This window comes from Drosophila yakuba, chromosome 2L, assembly GCF_016746365.2.
Source record: "Drosophila yakuba strain Tai18E2 chromosome 2L, Prin_Dyak_Tai18E2_2.1, whole genome shotgun sequence".
Lineage (NCBI taxonomy): Eukaryota > Metazoa > Arthropoda > Insecta > Diptera > Drosophilidae > Drosophila > Drosophila yakuba.
The window spans coordinates 15481933-15501852 of NC_052527.2; the positions used below are offsets into that span (position 1 = coordinate 15481933).

Below are 19920 nucleotides of genomic sequence, written 5' to 3' on the forward strand. Positions count from 1 at the left end.
TCTACTTCGCACATCCACTAGCTGAGTAAGGGGTATCAAATATTTGGGGAAATCGACTACAGCGTCCTCTCTTGTTTGAATATAAGATGGTGTAATGAATAAACGTAATTATTTATTTGTTAGAAGGATGACTATTATATAGCCTCAACGAACTCTTCAGAGTTGATACTTACCGGGCTGATTACTTATAATGTGTAATTAAAAATAAATGCTACGTACATCATCCAATAGTTTATTAAGTATCATAGGCCGTAAGTGATTTACTGTAAAAATTATTATTGGCATTTATTAAATTTAAATTTAAAGTAATTACTATGACTTGATAGTGATCTTCTTTAATTGATTTCTATGATGCACTCGGGTGAGAGGACTAATAAATGTGTAAATATGATATACATGAGCTATGATATTAATGGAAGCATCGGAGTTTGTTGAAGTTATCAAGTTGTCTCAAAAGATATTTCAAAAGCAATGGTTTGCCCCCAAATAAGTTGTTTTATGCGTCTAATTTAGACGATTGGATGACAGTTGAATGTGCATAGATATGCGTGTATTATTGTGACTTTGACTTTGAATAATCATTTCAAGTTTGGCTCGCTCGCTTTTGTGTGTCTTGTCGAAAACCCTCCATCGTAGTTGATAGCCGTTCAACATGATTCAGTACATACTTCCCACTTCCCCGCCTATCCCATTCACGACTGCTTGGGGTGCTGAACAGGAGGCGGAGGCGCCGGCTTGAAGCACTGCAGCAGGAATGCGGTGTACACCACAAAGGCCACCGCCAGCGCAATCAGGGCATACATAAAGATGTTCAGCTCGGGCTGACGGAAACGGTTCTTGCGTAGCCATTCCAGCACTTCGTCCTCGGATAACAGATCACCTTGAATGAGATTATTTATTTATTTATTCGTTAATTTATTTATTTATTTCGTTAATCGTTTCTCGTTTTTACGGACATACCCCTGTATATGCTGGGAAACCGTCGGCGGAAGTAGACCATTGCCGGGAGCTTGGTGACGCCCCATTTCTTGGCATAGCGAGAGTCGGCCATCTTAACGAAGGTAATGTCCAGGTTATCCGTCTCGCTGTCGATGTTCTCGAGTTTTTCCAGCGCTGCAGTACTGTCCGGCTGATTATGTTCGTCTAGGTAAAAGGCGGGTGTTGTACTAATAGAAAAGGGTTTCAAAAAAGATAATGAACTTACAGAAGAAAACGGCTAGGAACTCATTTTCCTCGAGCAGTTTGTCGAGCATCTTTCGGTTTACTTCTTCTATTTCGTTTTTGATTTCGAATACATCCTGTGACGTTAGCCAGGTAATCACCTTGTCGTGTTGGTGCAGGTCACCGTCGTACAAGACGGGCACTTGTTTTCTAAAGTATTAAACGGATAAAAAACTTGATATATACCATTAACCATATTCTTACCTGAAGTAAACCAGGGAGGGTATATTCACAATCTCGTATTTTTTGGCTGCCTGGATACTAGCAATCTTAACGAAGTCAATGCCAAACATGTCTGCCTCGCCATCAATCTCCTCCAGCTCTTCCAAAATCTCTTCGCACTCAGCACAATCATCGTCATCTAAGTATGGGACGAGTCATAAGATTTTCTTGTGTTTCATCCAAGCTTCAATACTCACAAAAGAAAACAACCAATAAAGTGGACTCCGCCATTAGGCGATCCAGCATTCGCTCGTTGACCTCCTCTATTTCATCGGCCAACTCGCGGTTGTCATCATCGATGAGCCATTCCAATACTGATTGCTCGTTTTGAAGGTCCCCCTCAAATAGCAATGGATTTCCATTTCTGCTCATAAAATAAACAATAATAATAAATAAATTCTTAGTTGTACGAAAATCTTAACACTAACCTGAAATAAACTAATGCCGGGAAAGTCTTGATCGAGTAACGTTTTGCGAGCTGCGGATCTTGGATCTTGACCATATGAATGCCGAACACATCGCATTCGTCATCGATTAGTTCCAAGCCCTCTAAAATCTGGTCGCATATGTTGCAGTTGATTTTGTCTGCGAAAAATATATGGTAGGCCAGTTACCCAGTGATAATTAGTCTTTATAATTAGAGCCAAGCTTGAGAATCGGTTAGCAATAGTGTGAGAGGCAAAGAAAACGCCGTAACAAAAAGGTATTCCCGTCCAAACTAAATTCCAGTGAATTCTAGAAATTTGGAACGCAAAAACTATGTATATCAATAGCTAAGGAAGGGCATGCAGAAAACTCATTTAGTTTGGTCGTAATACGATGGAAGCCTGGTTAAGTGCAGTCAGGAATCGATTCTGGGCATAGAACTCAACTCCTAAGGAGGGTTATACGGCGGAGGGTTAGGGCTCCATCGAGCATGCGGAGTCGGAGCTTTGGAGTTTTTATTGTTTGCACGTGGAATACGGAAGGAATACCTTGTTTTTCGATACGTTTTCTTTTACGTGATATGTAGTTTTGTACGAATTGGCTGGATGAGTGTTTTGTGGATTTGGTGGTGGTCAGGTTGCTTTCTTTAAGACTAGAGGGGGAGCAAAAACTGCGGCAGAAAGCGGGTTGCTTCCCATTGCGCTCTGGTGGCACTGAGGTCGATGAGGTTGCAGTTTCGTTTTCGGGTTCGGTTTAAGACAGGGTTTACGATTTTGTGGTTTATGTTCGATGCAGGATACAATAATTCAGAATGTGGTATATCATGATAAAGTGATGGAGAACAGTCCGTCAATCGAACCAGAGTCCGATCGATAGGGGAGCTACTCACAGAAATACACGGCTAGGTACTGTGTCTCCTCCACCATTGTCTCCAGCATCTGGCGGGTGATCAGCTCAATACGATCTTCGGTCTTCTGGGTAATCAGCCACTGAAGCACCTCCTCCTCCTCGCTCAGTTCGCCTGTAAAGTAATGGCTTAGTATCGATGGCCCATCGATTGGTGGCTGCTTCACCCTCAAATACGTTGGGGATTCCTCCTTCGAAGTACACCAGAGCCGGGTACTCGTGCACGCCATAGCCATCGGCCACAGAGAAGTCCCTGGTCTTTACGAACGTTATGCCGTGTTTGTCGCAATCATCATCGATGTTTTCCAGCTCCTCCAAAACCTTGGTGCACTGCTCGCAGCCATCCGCATCTGATTGTCAACGTGGGATTGTGGAATACATGATTAGAATTATTCAACACGTACTGCACAGAATTAATTGACATACAGGGTACTACAAAAGCACTACATATGTGTACATAAACAAAAGCAGAGCAGAAGTAAAAGGGAAGTGTGAAAGCAAACAATTATAGTATATTTTATAAGTCCTGATTCCACTTTTCACGTTTTCAGTTACTGATAGGTAGAAAATCTTGGATTTACAACGACAATCTTTAATGGTAGAATCAGCACTTGTCATTGGAGCTGAATAAAAGGAGTAAATCTTATCAGGAATGAAGAAGATAACATCTAACGCTGAGAATAGAAAGGAGAAGTCGAATATGGCAGAGAGATTACAAAAAGAGTTGGAGCAACAAATAGATACAGTGGGGGATGGATATTCTATATTCATTGGGGTTTTTACATTCGCAGTACAAGGAGGAAGTGTGTACAGTGTGCGTTGGCTATTGGTATCTGGTGGTTGTGCTGGGTTAAAGGTTAAACATTCTTGGACTCATTCCAGTTGCACGAGTTCTATACTGAAAGGTGGGCTACCATCCTCTAGCTTGCCAGTTGTCGTATCCGGTGGAGCAGCTGCAGAGGCTGGCGGGGAATCCCCCTCAGAACCTGCCGCCGGCGCATCCTCCGCCCCACCAGCGGCCGCCTCGGAAGGATCTGCCTCACTGCCGAAGGCGGCAGCGGCGCTTGCTGCTCCGCCCTCCTGCTGGTGCTGATCGCGTTCCTTTTTCAGCCGGGCCTTGCGAGCCGCTTTCGAATTACAAATGTCGCACTTGGTCTTGTTCCCTACGTTTGGGGTGGTTCGGTTCGATTTGTGTGGTTCGGTTTGTGATTTCAGAGAGCACAGTCGTAAATAGAAATATAAATAAAGTCTTGTTCGGTTAGATACACAGAGCGCTGATAAGAAGCTTAGACTAGATTTATCTAAGTGGTTATCTACAATCATAAACACATAGTTCGCTGCAAGCTGTTTGCGCAAAAGCGTGGTACCAAACCCACAAAGTACGTATTACGAGATGCAACATATGGTTAATTTTAAAAACCGATTGAATAAACGAATGTTTCTTCATTTCTAGACTACTGATGGACGTAACAAAAAATGAACATCAAATTGGACATGGTACTTTGTGCGAATTGATACCACCAAACTGATTGCAGCATTTAAAACCTTGTTCTTCAGAGATATAGTAAATCATCGGTTGGTTCACAGACTCTTTTCGGCTGCAAACTTACAAAAATAGACTGCGATGGAGCCAGACTCTTCAATCAGATGAACGAGCCTTTCGCCTTCGAGATCTTCGATAACATCTCCACTTGGATCCTTTTGCGTGATCAGCCAAGTTAGGATCTGTTCTTCTTCGTAAAGATCACCTGCAAGGGACCGAGTTTATCTTTGGAACCAATAGCTCTCTGAACTGGAGACTCCTACCGGCGTATATTACTGGCTCCTTGGATGTGGGCTTGAAGAAGACAATAGCTGGCAGGGCAAACACTCCGTACTCCTTGGCCATTTGCTTATCGTCAATTTTGACAAAGTCGATGCCCGCCTTGTCCGCTTCGTCATCTATGTGCTCCACCTCGGCCAGGACGCGAGGACACTGCTTGCACTCATCGCTATCTGAGGGTATGTTATGGGTAAAGGGTCGTAAAGCTAGTCCAATCAACTACGGACCCTTGGGACTACTTACAGAATATCACTGCTACGTAGTCGGAATTCTTGCGGATCTTCTCGAACATCTTGCGGTTTACCTGCTCGATGTGATCGGTCATCTCCATGTTGGCCGGGCTCGTTAGCCAGTCAAGAACCTCCTCCTCGTCATCGATATCGCCGTCGTAGTTGATATACTTGCCCTTGCGGAAATACGTCAGTCCCGGGGGATTCCTGAAGCCGTACTTCTTGGCCATCAATTTGTCGTGCATCTTCACTATGTAAATGCCATATTCCGCAGCCTCGTCGTCTATTAGTTCGATGTGCCGCAGCACTCGTGGCGAGTCGGGATCATCTTCTTTGTCTGCAATTGCAAGAGGATATCCCAATCGTATTAATTTCAATAATTCGAATACCTTGTGAAAGATATTTTGTTTCGAAGAGACTTATTATATAAATTATAATTTGCTTTCGTGTTTTTGGGCAGTTACAGTTTTTAGTGGGCGCGATTTACTAAAATAATGTGAAAAACTCCTAGATTCTTTGCATTTACCTAAACAGCGTTCCCGAGGTATACTTACAAAAAACAACCGCTAAAAAGTCTTTGGTGCCTATATACTCGAAAAGTTGATCACGATTAATGAGCTGAATGCTTTGGTCGGCCTTCTGTTCCAGAATCCAGTTGAAGACGTCCTGATTGCTTGCAATGTTACCTGTATGCAAAATTACACAAAATAGTTAGAACACATAATATTTCTTTGTATTAGTCGAAGTTGAAGTGTGTGGCTTGTCCATTTGGTGGCACATACCTGGTGGCTGCAGTTTGTCAATCAATCATCAGCTTAAATCTTGAATATGTATACAAAATTAATGACCGCTTTCTTTATTTTCACCCCCGCCCAAATGAAATTCAAAATCGGCATTTTGCCAAATTCCCACCCGGCCATAAACAATGTTACATTTGGAAGCCTATGACTCAAAATATATGGTTTTTGGGGGGAACATACATACATCCTCAGGGTTTCCAAGAATACATTTTAAGATTTTGTGTGGCCTATGTATATGTTTGAAATTATTTAACACAAAGGATTTCGTATTTCGTATTTTAACATTGCTTTAAAGTGTTTATAAATAATAGAACCTAAGTTTATTAAGTTTGATGGCTTTTATTAAATATTCTTACAATCTCATTCGAGAGGTTTGTTTACAAAAGTGCTTTAGATCGATTTGCGTTTGAATCTTACAATCTGACAATTTCCATTTTGAATAATTAGGCTGACAAAAATACATGCTTGATCTTGACTTATCAGCTGCTGTTCAACAAAATTTCTTTACATATATGGTGGATTTAGTTACAATTGCGTGTAGAGTGGTAGGCTTTAGCTTAAGAAAACATAATGATAAAGATTTATAATTCGGTATTTGGCAAATACCGATAACAAAAACAACAGTGAGCGGTACAGAAATCGCTCTCAGAAAAAAACAAATGAAACGAAATGGCTAGCTACAATATGCGAGGCCATGTTCAGCGAGAAATATTGGATTTTTCGTTTCCATAACAAAATTAAGTATACGGCCTGTATGCTGTAATATATCTACAAATTTCTGGTTACAAATTATAGTTTTTAATGTTGTTATTATGAAAACAGTTGGCTGCGCTCATAGCTACACGTTTTAGTTAAATTAGCTAACAGTTGGGCACTGTAAGGTGTAAATTGTTTCAAAAAAATATTTATGCGTTTGTTCGTTCGTTTGCTATGCTTTTGCCCTCGTTTAAATTAGACTAACTACATAAATGTAAATTGTATATTGCGACAAAAAGAAGTAGTATCAAAAAAGTTTAGACGTTCGTTATTGACAAAAGACAAAGTCCTATTAAATTGTTAATAACAAAGATTGCTGACTAAATATACAAGTGAAAGTTCTCAGAAATTTGATAGTTGTTTGTTGAAGTAATTGCTTTTAGTTTGAACAAAGTTTGTTGAAATCCGTTGGCAAAATGCAACAAATGTGTGGCTTAGTTAGTTATAGACCTGACCTCTTGAAAAAAGTTAAAGCGAAAATATCAACAAAGTTTTAGTTAGTAGGCTTTCTTGATCATTTTTTTGTTATTTCGGGTTTCGTGTGATGCTGCTACTCGTGGATCTTCTTAAAAGTGTGATCTAAGTAAGATCTGATCTGGCACATAAGATGGGTGGGTATTTTGATCAATGCTATTGTGCCAGATTGTTCAGAGTTAGTTACTTGTTTCTTGCATTCACACATAGATGATGTACATTTAGTTATAGAAACCTGTCATTGAAGGTTCTTTTCGTGGCTATATTCAGGATTGAGTTTGTATTTGGTTTTGGTTTTGGGTTTGGTTCTGGTTTGATAATTGTCCTATCAGTTGGCAACAGTGCGTATACGTGCTACTTTAGTATGGCATATTATTCAATCATACAATCACTATTTAACTGTCTGTGGTTATCCACATTCAGTTAAATTGTTGCCTTACTCCCACAGAGAGATATCCTGAAAAATGATATCATACAAATTTTTTAGTCGATTTTGGAAAAAATTTATGCCTGCAAGACACAAGAGAAAGAAAAGAGAAGAGAAATAAACAAATAAGGTAACGACCAAATTGTGCGTGTGTCTGTATGTGTCTGAGTATGGGCACAACTAGAGCAAAGTGATCAGGGACTCAGGACAATGAGCTTGACGTTAAATGGATTTTGTCTCAGATTGTTTCTAGTGCTAAATGACTACGGTGTCTGGTCCGATGGTCCAACGACTACGTACCGGATTTGACATTCAGCTTGCCGGACTTCTTTGACGACTTCTGCTTGGATACCTTCTCCACCTCCTGAGACTGATCGTCGTTATCCTTGGACTTCTTGCCGGCCTGTGGCTTGTTGCTTCCTCCCGAGCGCTTGTTGGCATAGGAAACCTTGACCAGGGGCTTGTCCTCGTCGTCCTCATCGTCGTCATCGGTGTCCTTGGTGTCCTTGGTGTCCTTGGAGAGCTTGGCCTGCTTCTTGGTGGCCGCCGTCTTTGTTGCCGATTTGCTGGACGCCTGGCCGGCGAACTGGAAGTTGCCGCCGCTTGGACGCTTGCCCTGATCGCCTTCGCTATGCCCGATCCGCTGGGCCGTCATTTTAGGAACTTTCGTTGACTTCTCCAATTTGGTTGGACAGCATTGGAATGGTTTATAATCGTTGGGCACGAAATTGTTGCCGCGCTTAGCTGAATGGCCGTCATGGCCCAATCCAACATAGAAACATTCGTCATCTGTGTAAGCAAACAAACAAAAACATTTTGTCAGATTGTTTAATTTAAAAATTTATTGTTTTTTTTTTTGGTTCTCTATCAACAGAAGGTTCGTTACGATAAGTTAAAGAGGTTTTAACAAAAGTGCATCATTGTAGGCTAGAACTAAGGTTCAAAGTCGCAAACTGGCTTCTTACACTTTTCTTAACACCTCCGATATTACCACAGAGAAAGAAAAAGAGCAGTTAGTACGATTTTCGAATTGATATTCATTAAATTCAGACTTGAAAGATTCCTTGTTTTAGAGTAAAAGCGTGCTTTATGAGTGGAAGAGATTTGAAATTGTTATATAATATAATTTAAAATTCTATTGCAAAACTACTAACTGACAAAATGCTTTTGATGCTGACTGTACAAGTTTCGGATTTTGATTCTAATTTATAAACATATCAAATATCGAGTTAAGCCCACGTTGTACATTTCGTTTTCGACTGAGTATCAGTGAACTCACTGCGACTCACTTGATCGAACTCTTAGTTGTTTTTGTTTATATGCTTAAATATTGTCTATGGAACAGCAGGTTCGTTATAAATTAATATAACATTAATATAAAAACAAACATGTCGATTACTTAAAGTATTATGAGAAAGTAAATTATAAATTGAACAAATTAGGTATTAACACAATTGTTGTATCATTATCAAAATAGTTACGTTTTTTAAATAAAAAAAGTTTCCTGGCTTAAATAATTTCAAACATTGTGTCAGCTATGTATGATTTAATATTCTTTATGGCCTTGCAGTAACAAAGACAATTGACTTAGAAAGTGGATAAAGCTGCGGATGTAGGTGTAAAAAGTTTCTAATTTCAGAGGATCAAAAGTATACGAATGTGGGTAGCTATTTTGACTAGACTGTATTCCCAATTAAGATAGTGCCTCACATGATAGTTGCTTTAGCACAAAAGCAATGCGCACAGCATAGACAAAAAAGTCTCGTGATTGTAGAGTGGTTACCTTGGTTAAATGCTTTTTTATTTGAATTCCTCTTCCCCAAGTCTGTAGATAGACAATGAAATTACCTTTAGTCAAAGTTACAGAGTTTTCTTTGGCATAGTACAGTGTACAAGGATGTGTTCTCCGATGGGGTGAAATCGGGAAGGGAATTAAGGTCGGATAGGGTAAAACATTGAACAACTTCAGTTAGTGCGTCAATGGCAACTCACATTCAGGTATTACCTATTTCATCTATAAGCCGACCTGAGCAAAGGTCAGCAAGGCGGTGTATCGTTCTACCTTTGGCCGTATGCCTATATTTTGGTTTACTCTTAATATCTTCTTCGTCGTTCTCATTATCGTCCTCCCCTGTTGCGTCCCCGTCCTCGTTATCATCCTCGTTCTCATTGTCTGTTTTGTCATCGTCATCCTCATCGTCATCGTCGTCTTCGTCCCCGTCATCCTCGTCCTCATCATTCTCTCCCTTGTTATCGTCGTTGTCATTGTCGTCCTCATCTTCTTCCTTGTCATCCTCATCTTCATCGTTCTCTTCGTCGTCCTCGTCATCTCCATCATTATCCCCTTCGTCATTGTCATCGTCGTCGTTCTTATTATTATCTTCTTCTTCGTTTTCGTCGTCGTCCTCGTTATTATCTTCATCTTCATCGTCGTCGTTCTTATTATTATCTTCTTCTTCATCGTCGTCGTCCTTATTATTATCTTCTTCGTCATCGTCGTCGTCCTTATTATTATCTTCTTCGTCATCGTCGTCGTCCTTATTATTATCTTCTTCGTCATCCTCGTCGTCATCATTATTATCTTCTGCGTCATCCTCGTCCTTGTCGTCATCATTATTATCTTCTTCATCATCTTCGTCCTTGTCGTCCTCATTGTCATCTTCCCCGTCATCCTCGTCGTCATCATTATCTTCTTCTTCATCTTCCTCTTCGTCATTCTCGTCGTCGTTATTGTCATCTTCATTATCGTCTTCGTCGTTCCCATTATCATCTTCTTCTTCGTCATCCTCTTCGTCCTCATTATTATTATCTTCGTCATCCTCTTCGTCCTCATTATTATTATCTTCGTCATCCCCGTCGTCCCCATTTTCATCATCTTCATCATCCTCGTCTTCGTCAGCCCTATCAGTACCTTTCTCCCCCGTTTCATCTTCGTTATCCCCATTTTCATCGTCATCAGTGTCCCGTCCTTTCTTATGTAATCTTTCATTGCGAATCGAATTCTGCAGACGCTTTAATCTTTCTCGTTTATCCTCATCGCTTTCTTTGGGATAGCGCAATTTAACAATTTTTTCATTACTGTCGCCGTCATCATTGCCTATATAAGAAATTATCATTACGTTTTGTACTTTTAATTTAAGCAAGAAACGGGTTCATGATATTGGTTTTGTAGTTTTTTAAGATTTATGGAATCCTTTTTAGTGTTAAATGACTTTGTGTCAAAAGTTTGGCTTATGAGCGTGTGTTATAAAGCATAAACACGTTTAAAAAAAGGACGCTTACTCTTTTGATTGACTAACCACTGCAGCACACGATTTTCATTTTTGAGATTACCTGAGGAAAAAAAGACTGTTAGTTCCGGTGCACTAATATAGAAAAGACCAGCAACCTACCATCATACATAATCGGGACGCCGGTCTCGTAGTAGACCAAAGCTGGAAATGCAAAAATGCCAATTTCATGAGCCAGCTTAACATCATTGGACTTGACAAATTGTATTCCGTGCTTGTCGGTGTCATCGTCGATGTTTTCCAACTCCTCCAAGATGTCAGAACACGATTCGCATTCATCGTCATCTGTTGTTGTTCAAATAACGAATGTCAATCGAACATTCAATTCAGATTAATGAATAATAAACTTACAGAAGAACACAGCCAGGTGCTCAACATCGTTGATCAGAACTTGCAGGGTTTTACGATCGACAGATTCAATGACATCAGCTGTAGACTCGTGCAAATCAATAACCCACTCAAGAATTTCCTCTTCCTTCATCAGGTCACCTTAAAACATATATTCAAAATATAAACCTTGGTATATAATGTCTCCATCATGAATGCATCAGATCTTACCGGTGTAAATTGTTCTAAACTTATGTCTATAAAATGCAAGTGCCGGCAGACCAGGCAGGTCGTACTCCTTATCAATATCATCGTCGGATGTCTTTACAAAGTCAATGTCTTTTTCCTCGCATTCGTCATCGATGTTCTCCAGCTCGTTAAGGATCTTCTGTGCTTTCTTATCGCCCTCAGCGTCTGCAGAAAAAGAGTTTAATGACAATTCCTTTACAACATTCCTTTTGAAGTTGTCTTACAGAAGAATACGACGACGTGATCGTTTTCAGCCAAGATCTTATCCAACATCTTCACATTCACCTCCTCAATTTTTCCGGGAATTTCAAGGGTCTCGTCGTCAGTTATCCAGGCCAACACCTCGTCCTCGTCGTCTAGATCTCCGGTGAAATGGAGTGGATCACGGTTTCTAAAGAACACCAGGCGTGGATAGGTCTTGACATTGTATTTCTTAGCGATTCCGGTATCCTCAGTGGTAACAAAAATGATGCCAGCTTCATCCAATTCATCGTCGATGCTTTCCAGGGCGTTGAGAGTGTGTTCACAGGTCTCTCCGGGTTCGCAGGGACCCGTGAAGAAGACGACAACATACTCGTGTTCGTTGATCAGATTGACTAGGATCTCATCGGTAACCTCCTCGATAGTAGCTGTCTTTTTCTGGACAAGAAGCCACTCGAGCACCTCATCCTCGTTCATCAGATCGCCTTCATAAAGAGCCGGGATCTTGTTTTCGAAGTAGATAAGGGCAGGCAAATGATCGAGACCGTATTCCTTGGCTTCAGCAGCGTTATCAATGCGGACGATGACAATACCCTCCTTCTCCAGTTCATCATCGATGTTTTCCAGTTCGTTTAGGATGCGCATATCCTGCTTATCGTCCTTGTCGTCTGTGGGCGAATGTTAATGATTGCTATTGCTATAAACATATGTACTTTATCGGTGTGGCCTACTCACAGAATATAACCGCTAAGTGCTCGGTGTTCTCGACCAACTTGTCCTTCATCTCATCGGTGACCTCGGGAATTTCGGAATAGCGCTTCTGGTGCACCAACCAGCCAAGCAGCTCATCTTCTTTCATCAGATCACCCTCGTAGATGTGTGGAATTCCACGTTCGAAGAGTACAATCGATGGTATCTCATCGATACCCCATTCTTTTGCCTCCTTGTCATCATCGATCTTGACAAAGGCAATATCGTTCTGATCGCACTCATCGTCGATGTTTTCCAGTTCTGCGAGGATCTTCTGTGACTTTTTCTGGTCTTTGTCGTCTGGCAAAAAGTTTTCATGCGTTAATTTAATAATTGTATGTAACCTTTTGGCGGCTATTAAATTAACTGATAAACAAACTGTTCTTTTGCTCAACTTGTAACGTAAAACCTACAATCTATACTACTTTCCTAACGGTTTTCCAGATTAACCCTTACAAAAAAGGGTCTACTAGTTATTGTTTAGTTATAAATTAATACGTTTTTTAAGCGCTTTTGAAAGTTACTACTAAAAAGCAGGGTTAATGTTACGATTGCAGTCACCCCAGAAGTACAACACCAATTCAACTGTACAATATCAACAGAGATAAGAAGTGGAGTGCGCAAGCGTCCTGGCACAAAGTTGCAGGGTCCTGAAATAACTTACAGAAAAGAACAGCAACATGGGGCATTTTCTCAATAATTAAATCCAACATTTCGTCGGTGATGTCCTCGATTTGATCGGAACTCGTTTGGTCTGTTAGCCATTTTAGAAGCTTCTCCTCGTCCTCCAGATTGCCCTCGTAAATAGTTGGAATGCCTTTTTCAAAGTATATCAGTTTAGGAACTTTATTGATGCCATATTCAACGGCCTCCTCGGGATTGTCGATCTTCACGAATGTAATGCCCAATGCGTCGCACTCGTCGTCAATGTTTTCCAGCTCCTCGAGTACTTTCTGGGACTTCTTGTCGTTGTTGTCGTCTGGAAAACAGCTTATGAGCAAATATGTTCTCCACCTTATGCGCAATGAGGGGAACGGGGTTTCAATATTTACAGAACAGCACGGCAATGACGCGTCCTTCTTTGATCATTGTATCGAGCATTTCGTCGGTGACGTCCTCGATCTCATCCCGTTCCAACTGTCCCAACAACCATTTCAGAATCTGCTCCTCGTCCATGAGATCGCCGTCGTACACATTCGGAATTTCTTTTTCAAAGTAAACAATGGCCGGAATCTGCAGATCGAATTATGTTATTCGTGTCAAAGACGTATCAATCTCCAGCTCGCTGGCTTCCTACCGAATCGATTCCGTAATCGCCTGCAGCCTTCGTATCATCGATTTTCACAAACTGAATGCCATGCTTGTCGCAGTCGTCGTCGATTTGCTCCAACTCCTCCAGCACGGTCATCGAATCGTCGTTTCCATGATCATCTGCAGCAGATTAATGTCAGTCGATTATCGCAGTCGTGTCTCGCTAAAAGTCTCATTCATCTACATACAAAATAGCACGACCAGGTTGTCGATATTGCTGATCAGCGTAGACAGAGTCTTCGAAGTGACGTCTTCAATCACATCATCCTCATCGCCCGTCGACTTATTCTGCACCAACCATTCCAAGACGTCCTCCTCTCGCTGAAGTTCACCTGGAGACACAGTTCGATATTAGCGAAATGAATACCGAGCTCAGCATAGGATTGATGTGTTTGATTGCTTGTTCTGAGTTTGATTTGAGTGGTGGTGCAGGTTTCAAGAGAATGTGGCTTGGGATGGAGGTATGTACCTTCGTATATGATTGGAGTCTGGTGGCGGTAATAGACCAAGGCTGGCAGGTTGCCTAGATTGTATTCGTCGGCCAATGCCTCGTCGTGTATCTTCACAAACCCGATGCCCAGCTGGTCAGCTTCGTCGTCAATATTCTCCAGCTCCTGCAAGGCCTTGGCGCACTTGCGGCATTGCTGTTTGTCTGGCGTTGGCGGATTGGTTGGATTGTTTCATAGAATCAGGCAAACATACAAAATTAGGGCCATCCGACAGAGGGGAAACGTCTCGATAAGCAAGGAGTGGAGTACAGTACAACAGGGTAGGGTCTGGTGTTGGTATGGTGGTATTATAATGCACGGAAAGAAAGAACATTCAGGGATTATGTTTCGTGCGGCCGTAAGTGGGGGTTATGCTGGAGCCATCTCAGACATAGAAGAGTGCATGCAAGGTCCATGGAATTCCACATAACTCTACGGTTACCCATTCTCTGCAAGGCGATTCGTTTATTTACACAATTTGTTTACAACATCCCTGTCGGTCTGCGTGCAACCTGTTGCAATGTGCTTGTCTTGGTAGAGGAAATACATATCAGCGTGGTTAAAGAAAGACGAAAAGCTTTCTCATTGCCTTTATTTTTCCTCTATTTCATTGCGTCGGGCTTGCCACATTCGTAAATGTGTTTTCAGCAAGCTTTCGCTTTTCTGGCGGACGCTGCGTATACGTAATATTTATTTCTGTTGACTGGCCACATGTTTATGGCAACCTATAGTCGCACCTTTCCGAATGCAGTTAGCTGGCGGCAGTGCCCAAAATGACACGCCTTCAAAAGCCATTACCCCGACCAAAAAATATGTCTCTAATTTTCCCAATCAACGCGACTTATTCATAGCAGCTGTTTGAGTGGGTGTCGCCAAGGTGACAAGGCCAACGCACACACACTCGCTCGCGAAAATTCTTCATAATTTACTGCACAATGCAAAATGTTTGCAAAAACGTATTTGTGATAAATCTAGAAAATCAGACATGTTTGTGAGGCTCCAACTTTCTCACTGACCAATTTATGGCCCTGCCGCAGAAATGGGCAAATGTTGCACTTAACTAAAAATAACTATAAATAGTGCAAGTCAGTCGGGGAAGAGCCGGGCGGCACACACAGTTATAGAGCTGCAGTATAGGACGGCAATACCTATATAGGTATTCGTATATTATGTAAATCAGCATTTGGCTGCGACAACTGAAGATCTGCCCATAACCATGCACTGCCGGCTCGTGTGCGCCATGCTGATGCTGATGTATTGCTGAATGCAAAAGCAATTAAAAGCGCTGTCTGTCTGCAACCTCTGATGGATTCAAACTCAATTGCAGGGGGGAATGGTCAGGGGCGCAGTGAAGGGGCGGCACAATGGGCCACGATTTCTTGTCTTGTCTCACCTACATGCTGTTCTTCGCATCTATGCATTAGAAAAGGCGTTTTGTGTTTTGTTTTTTGTATGCTGTCTGCGTTTGATAAAAATACCTATGGATAGTGAGCGGATGCTACAGAAATGTTCTTCTGAATTCACACACTTGCCATGTGAGAGTGGCTATAGTTAGTTGTTTCAGAATTAAGCAAAAATAACAGCAGCAGCAGCAAGAGCAGCGAAAAATCATTTTGTTGGCCCACCAACTGCTTGAGTTTTCTATTTTTAACACTAAAATTGTAGGTGGCTGTGTCGGAAAGAGACGGATGGCCACGAATACTTTGTTGTTGGCTAAGACATCACCGTGTGTCTATGTACGTGGTATATATACCACATCTGCAAGTATTGAATTTATAAGCATAAATTCTATAGGTAAATTCCTGCCTTTCTCCATAACTCACGCAAGGCCACCCTACACTCGGATATCGTCTCTGAGGAGATTCTGTCAGATTACGATTTCTAAACTGATCCAACTTCAATAGCTAAGTGCGAATACCGAATTTCCATTCAACTAGTCGCCGAATTGTCCAAATCACAGGATTTGGGATTGGGTTGTGATTTGGAGGAAGAAGGAGAAGAGTTGTGCCGACAAAAACATAATCTGGCGCCGAGCCCAGACATTCATCTGCATTGATTCTGTTGTAATGTTTATTATTATACGTATACGTAATATATGTGTCTCCCTTGGTCGATAGCAAACGCTAAAATGAGATATCTTGTTTTTCTAAAAGATTACTGAGAATTACTACAGTGGTGATTGTGTCTATTTTAGAATGTGTCCTTTACCCGGGGCATCGACTTTAACTTGGCTGCCGGAGAGATTAAAGATTTCCCAGTCAAGATTGAAAAAAATTAGTTGGTTCCAAGCAAATTGGTGCAATATCAACTTGAACCTCCCAAGCGTTTCATCTTAGCAAGCACCAACACACTGAATTATTCGGTTAATTGGGTTATACAGCCAATTATAAATTACATATTTACATGTCGGATAGTGGGCATTGCGAAATAATCTTTTCAAGTCAACTTTGGTATTACTGGAATCAGGAAAATTACGGTGGAGTAGGGTAAAACAGAAATTAATATGGGGGAAACGAAGTTTCGAAGTTGGTAATTATAAGGAGCAAGATAGAAGGTTCCCAGTATCTTTCAACTTACCCATAACCCTGGGCGGGCATGTTTCATGATCTGGACCTGAAGTCGTTTGATAAAATAGATATTGGATTGATAAATTGTCCTTTTGTACTTTGGCTCAAGGGTTCGAAACACCGCCGAAAGAGATATTATTATTATATAGAGAGTTATATTAAATGTTAAGTATGCTGCCACGTAGATTCGGTTAGTCACAAGTAATATACGTATTTATAGAGAGAATATACAGAATAGGTACATTTGGTAGTAGTCTATACCTAGCTGTATGATTTTTAGTCACAAGAGAGCTAAACTGTTTGTGTTCGCTAAAAACTGCAACTGCTTTGAAAAAGAACATCATCAATTAAAGTCTCCAACATAGGAGTTTCCGGAGTGCTAAACGTTTGAAGAACTATGTGCTATGGTTAAGTCATTCACACTTACAGAATAGAACGGCTACAAAGTCGGTGTCCTCGATAATCTTCTGCAATATCTTGGCATTGACCTCCTCGATGCGATCGGGCAAGTCCATGGCCTCCAAGGAGGTGAGGAAATCGAGCACTCCTTCCTCGTCCATAAGATCGCCATCATATATGATGGGCTCCTTCTCCCTGCGGTTTTCGGGATTTATATTCGATTAGGTCTTGTATCTTATGCCCGATGGGAAGGTACCTACCTAAAGTAGGTGAGGGCGGGGAAGTTCTTGATGCCATACTGTTTGGCAAGTCGTTTGTCGTTGATTTTTACAAAGTCCACACCAAAGGAGTCGGTGTCATCGTCGATTTTCTCGAGCTCCGCTAGGACCTTATCACAGGTCACGCAGCTTCGCGCATCTGAAATCGTAGAAACCGAGCATGTTAGTACCCAAGATCGACTATTGATACCAGCAGCGATAACTAAATTCGCATTCGAATTGAAAACCCAAAGGCCTGGCCGAAGTGGAGCTAAATGCCGCAAAGATTATTCATTCGTATAGTAGATGCAGGATGCATCATCAGACCGTTCAGTTGAAAATAAGCCTGAATGAATGAGTGAAATGACAGCAGCGCCAGGCCAATTCTGTGCTATTAATGCGGCAGCAACTGCCAACAAATATGCTGAAATTTCTAAATTAATTCATAAAATTCATGCGGCCACTCACTATTAGGGAAATGAATTGCAGCACACAAAAGACCACCGTTGGCCCACGTCTCTACAAACGTTCTGGTTGGTTAAACGGCAGACCAGAGTGCAAAATCGAAATCATTAATATATCGCCGAGTAAACAGCCATTTCAATTGTTTGGAAATCCGTTCAAAATAAATTTTCACAGCTTGGAAAGTAATCGCGAGTTGGTTCAATCTGCCCCCTGCTATCGGCACCTAATGTTTTTATTTACGAGCTCCAACACTAAGATGTTTCCTGTGTATACAGGAAAATCCACTGCAGGATTTTTGATTTAAAATCAAAATCAACATAAATAACGTTTAGTTGAAACAATAAACACATTTAGCTTATCGATAGATCTCGTTTACATATTGAGCTATCTGCGATGTGATGGCCAAAACCATGCAATTGGCGTAGATTTTCCATGATTATTTAGATTGTCAGCCAGCGTCATTGGACCTGAGGCTTTTGGACTTAAAATATTTTCATTGTCAACGATTATTTTTGGAATTGCCGCCAATGCTAATGAAACACATCGGGAGGTATATAAAATAGAATATTACAATCCGAAGACCACTTTCGTGCTTATTAACTTTGACATTGGGGAGCAGCGCATTAAGGCCAAATCTATTTGTAAGATGATTTAAGATATTTAGCAAGAGTTTTATAAATAAGCCAATGTTTAACTCGAACGGGAACCATTTTTATGTAACCCAAAGATAGGTGACCAATGTAAGCAATTGGCTGAGTTGATTGAAAATAAATGTAAAAGGGCAGGAAATCTGCTGCCAACTGGAAGGAAATGAAAGTCTGCTTACGAGGTACATTTTGTGCCAAAATTTTGCGCCAAAATAGACTAAAAAACCGAAAATATAAAGAGCTACAAAGACGACGGCAACGACAACGACAACGAGGATTTCTCACAGCCAGAGAGATTTCTCTACTCATAAACAGATCGCAAAGATAGCGCAGAAATGAAAAATATATCGAAAAGGGAAGGCAGCACAGACTACTGGCACTCGGGGAGGAAATAAAGAAATAGAAAAAAAAAATTAACCGAATGAAAATCGCGGACATTTCGAGCAACGAATTTTTCACATATTTTCATTTGTATGTGAATTTTTAGAATTTTCACTAGCGAAAATTTATATAATATGGCTTCTGTTACTATTTCGAGTCCGGTCCGGTCCGGTCTGGCAACAAGTGAGCGGTGCCCGGACGGACGATGCCCCCCGGAGCATGTTCACACCCCATCCACTTACACCAAAAGACGGCCACGTAATCCTTGTCGGCCAGGAGCTTCTCCAGCTGCTTGGCATTGACCTCCTCGATGACGGCCTCCGGTTCCGGAGGCGCCACTGGCTGCGAGCCCTTCTTGCTGTTGCCTGCTGCGCCACTCACATATCCGGGAAAACTCAGGGCCAGCAGAGCACACACGAGCAGCGAGAGAGTCTTGAGGCGGGTGATAATCATCCTGCGATTGGTGGTTACGGTTGTGATGTTCTTTAGGACCTTAACGCGAACATGCGTGCGCGTGCCTGCTCGTTTTGGTGTGTTCTACAGTTTATAGTGTTACAATTGTATAATTGATTCGTTATTGTCGTTTCGGGTCTTCGTTATTAAAATTTGTATTCCTTTGAGAATCGGGCACTATTTTTAGTTGATAATGGTGTTTCTTCTTTCGCAATTTATTTTATGTATAACAACATTTTGTTCACTGATACATATATGTATACGGTGCTCGTATATGCTCAGGCGATATATATGTGGGGTATATACGAGAATAATTAGATTATATATGTGGCTTCTTGCTTCTATTAATTGAACGTTTTCCGCGGACTGTACTGTTTGCTCTTCAGATTTTGTTCCACTCCGTGCAGAGGTCCGCTCGCAACTGAAAGTATTTTGGTGGAATCTCGGTGCCATTCAAGGGGCCTTGTCCGAGCTTTCGGGATGGGGATGGGGATCGGGATCGTGGTCTTCGTGCTTTTCCGCTGCCTGTCCGCTCCGCCGAAAAGCTTACGAGGCGAGCGCAGGAGCGTCAATCGGGCCTATGTTATAAAAAATAAGATAAAATTAAATATGTGAGACGTGGGAGGAGTGTGGTGAAATTCCGAAGAGCGAGAGTTTCCCTTTCCGATTGCAGTTCTCTGTTTATGCACTCCGGTGCAAACAAGCAACAGACTGCGAATGGTCCTATGAAAACAAACTTGGAGAATCGGTTTCTTGAAGCGCTACAATCCGCATCATTTTGTTTGGGATGGGAGATGCACGTGATACAATTCTGCCGTTGGTAAAACATAAGCTGGTAATAATAAGCTGCG

At 41.5% G+C, this 19920-nt stretch overlaps 1 protein-coding gene across 20 annotated transcripts; it reads right to left on the reverse strand.

Annotated features, from left to right (window-relative positions):
- Nucleotides 1-216: 216 nt before the first annotated feature.
- LOC6528316 (WASH complex subunit 2) lies at nucleotides 217-19510 on the reverse strand. 20 transcript variants are annotated; one of them, XM_039370806.2, is made up of 28 exons: nucleotides 18859-19506; nucleotides 17127-17283; nucleotides 16895-17061; nucleotides 16478-16513; nucleotides 13882-14064; nucleotides 13601-13744; nucleotides 13399-13532; nucleotides 13154-13334; nucleotides 12766-13080; nucleotides 12087-12401; nucleotides 11375-12019; nucleotides 11133-11315; nucleotides 10926-11063; nucleotides 10677-10859; nucleotides 5382-5513; nucleotides 4841-5164; nucleotides 4582-4770; nucleotides 4386-4523; nucleotides 3690-3938; nucleotides 2943-3125; nucleotides 2759-2890; nucleotides 2418-2582; nucleotides 1872-2028; nucleotides 1641-1807; nucleotides 1426-1582; nucleotides 1205-1371; nucleotides 961-1143; nucleotides 217-880 (listed from the first exon to the last, which is right to left on the reverse strand). In XM_039370806.2, the coding sequence occupies exons 1-28, from the start codon at nucleotides 19067-19069 to the stop codon at nucleotides 693-695; spliced, it is 5523 nt and encodes a 1840-aa protein (XP_039226740.1). In that variant the 5' UTR covers nucleotides 19070-19506; the 3' UTR covers nucleotides 217-692. The 20 variants fall into 20 exon arrangements, with proteins under 20 accessions (XP_039226740.1, XP_039226741.1, XP_039226743.1 ...); XM_039370807.2 differs by lacking the exon at nucleotides 16478-16513; XM_039370809.2 differs by lacking the exon at nucleotides 3690-3938.
- Between the last annotated feature and the right edge of the window lie 410 nt (nucleotides 19511-19920).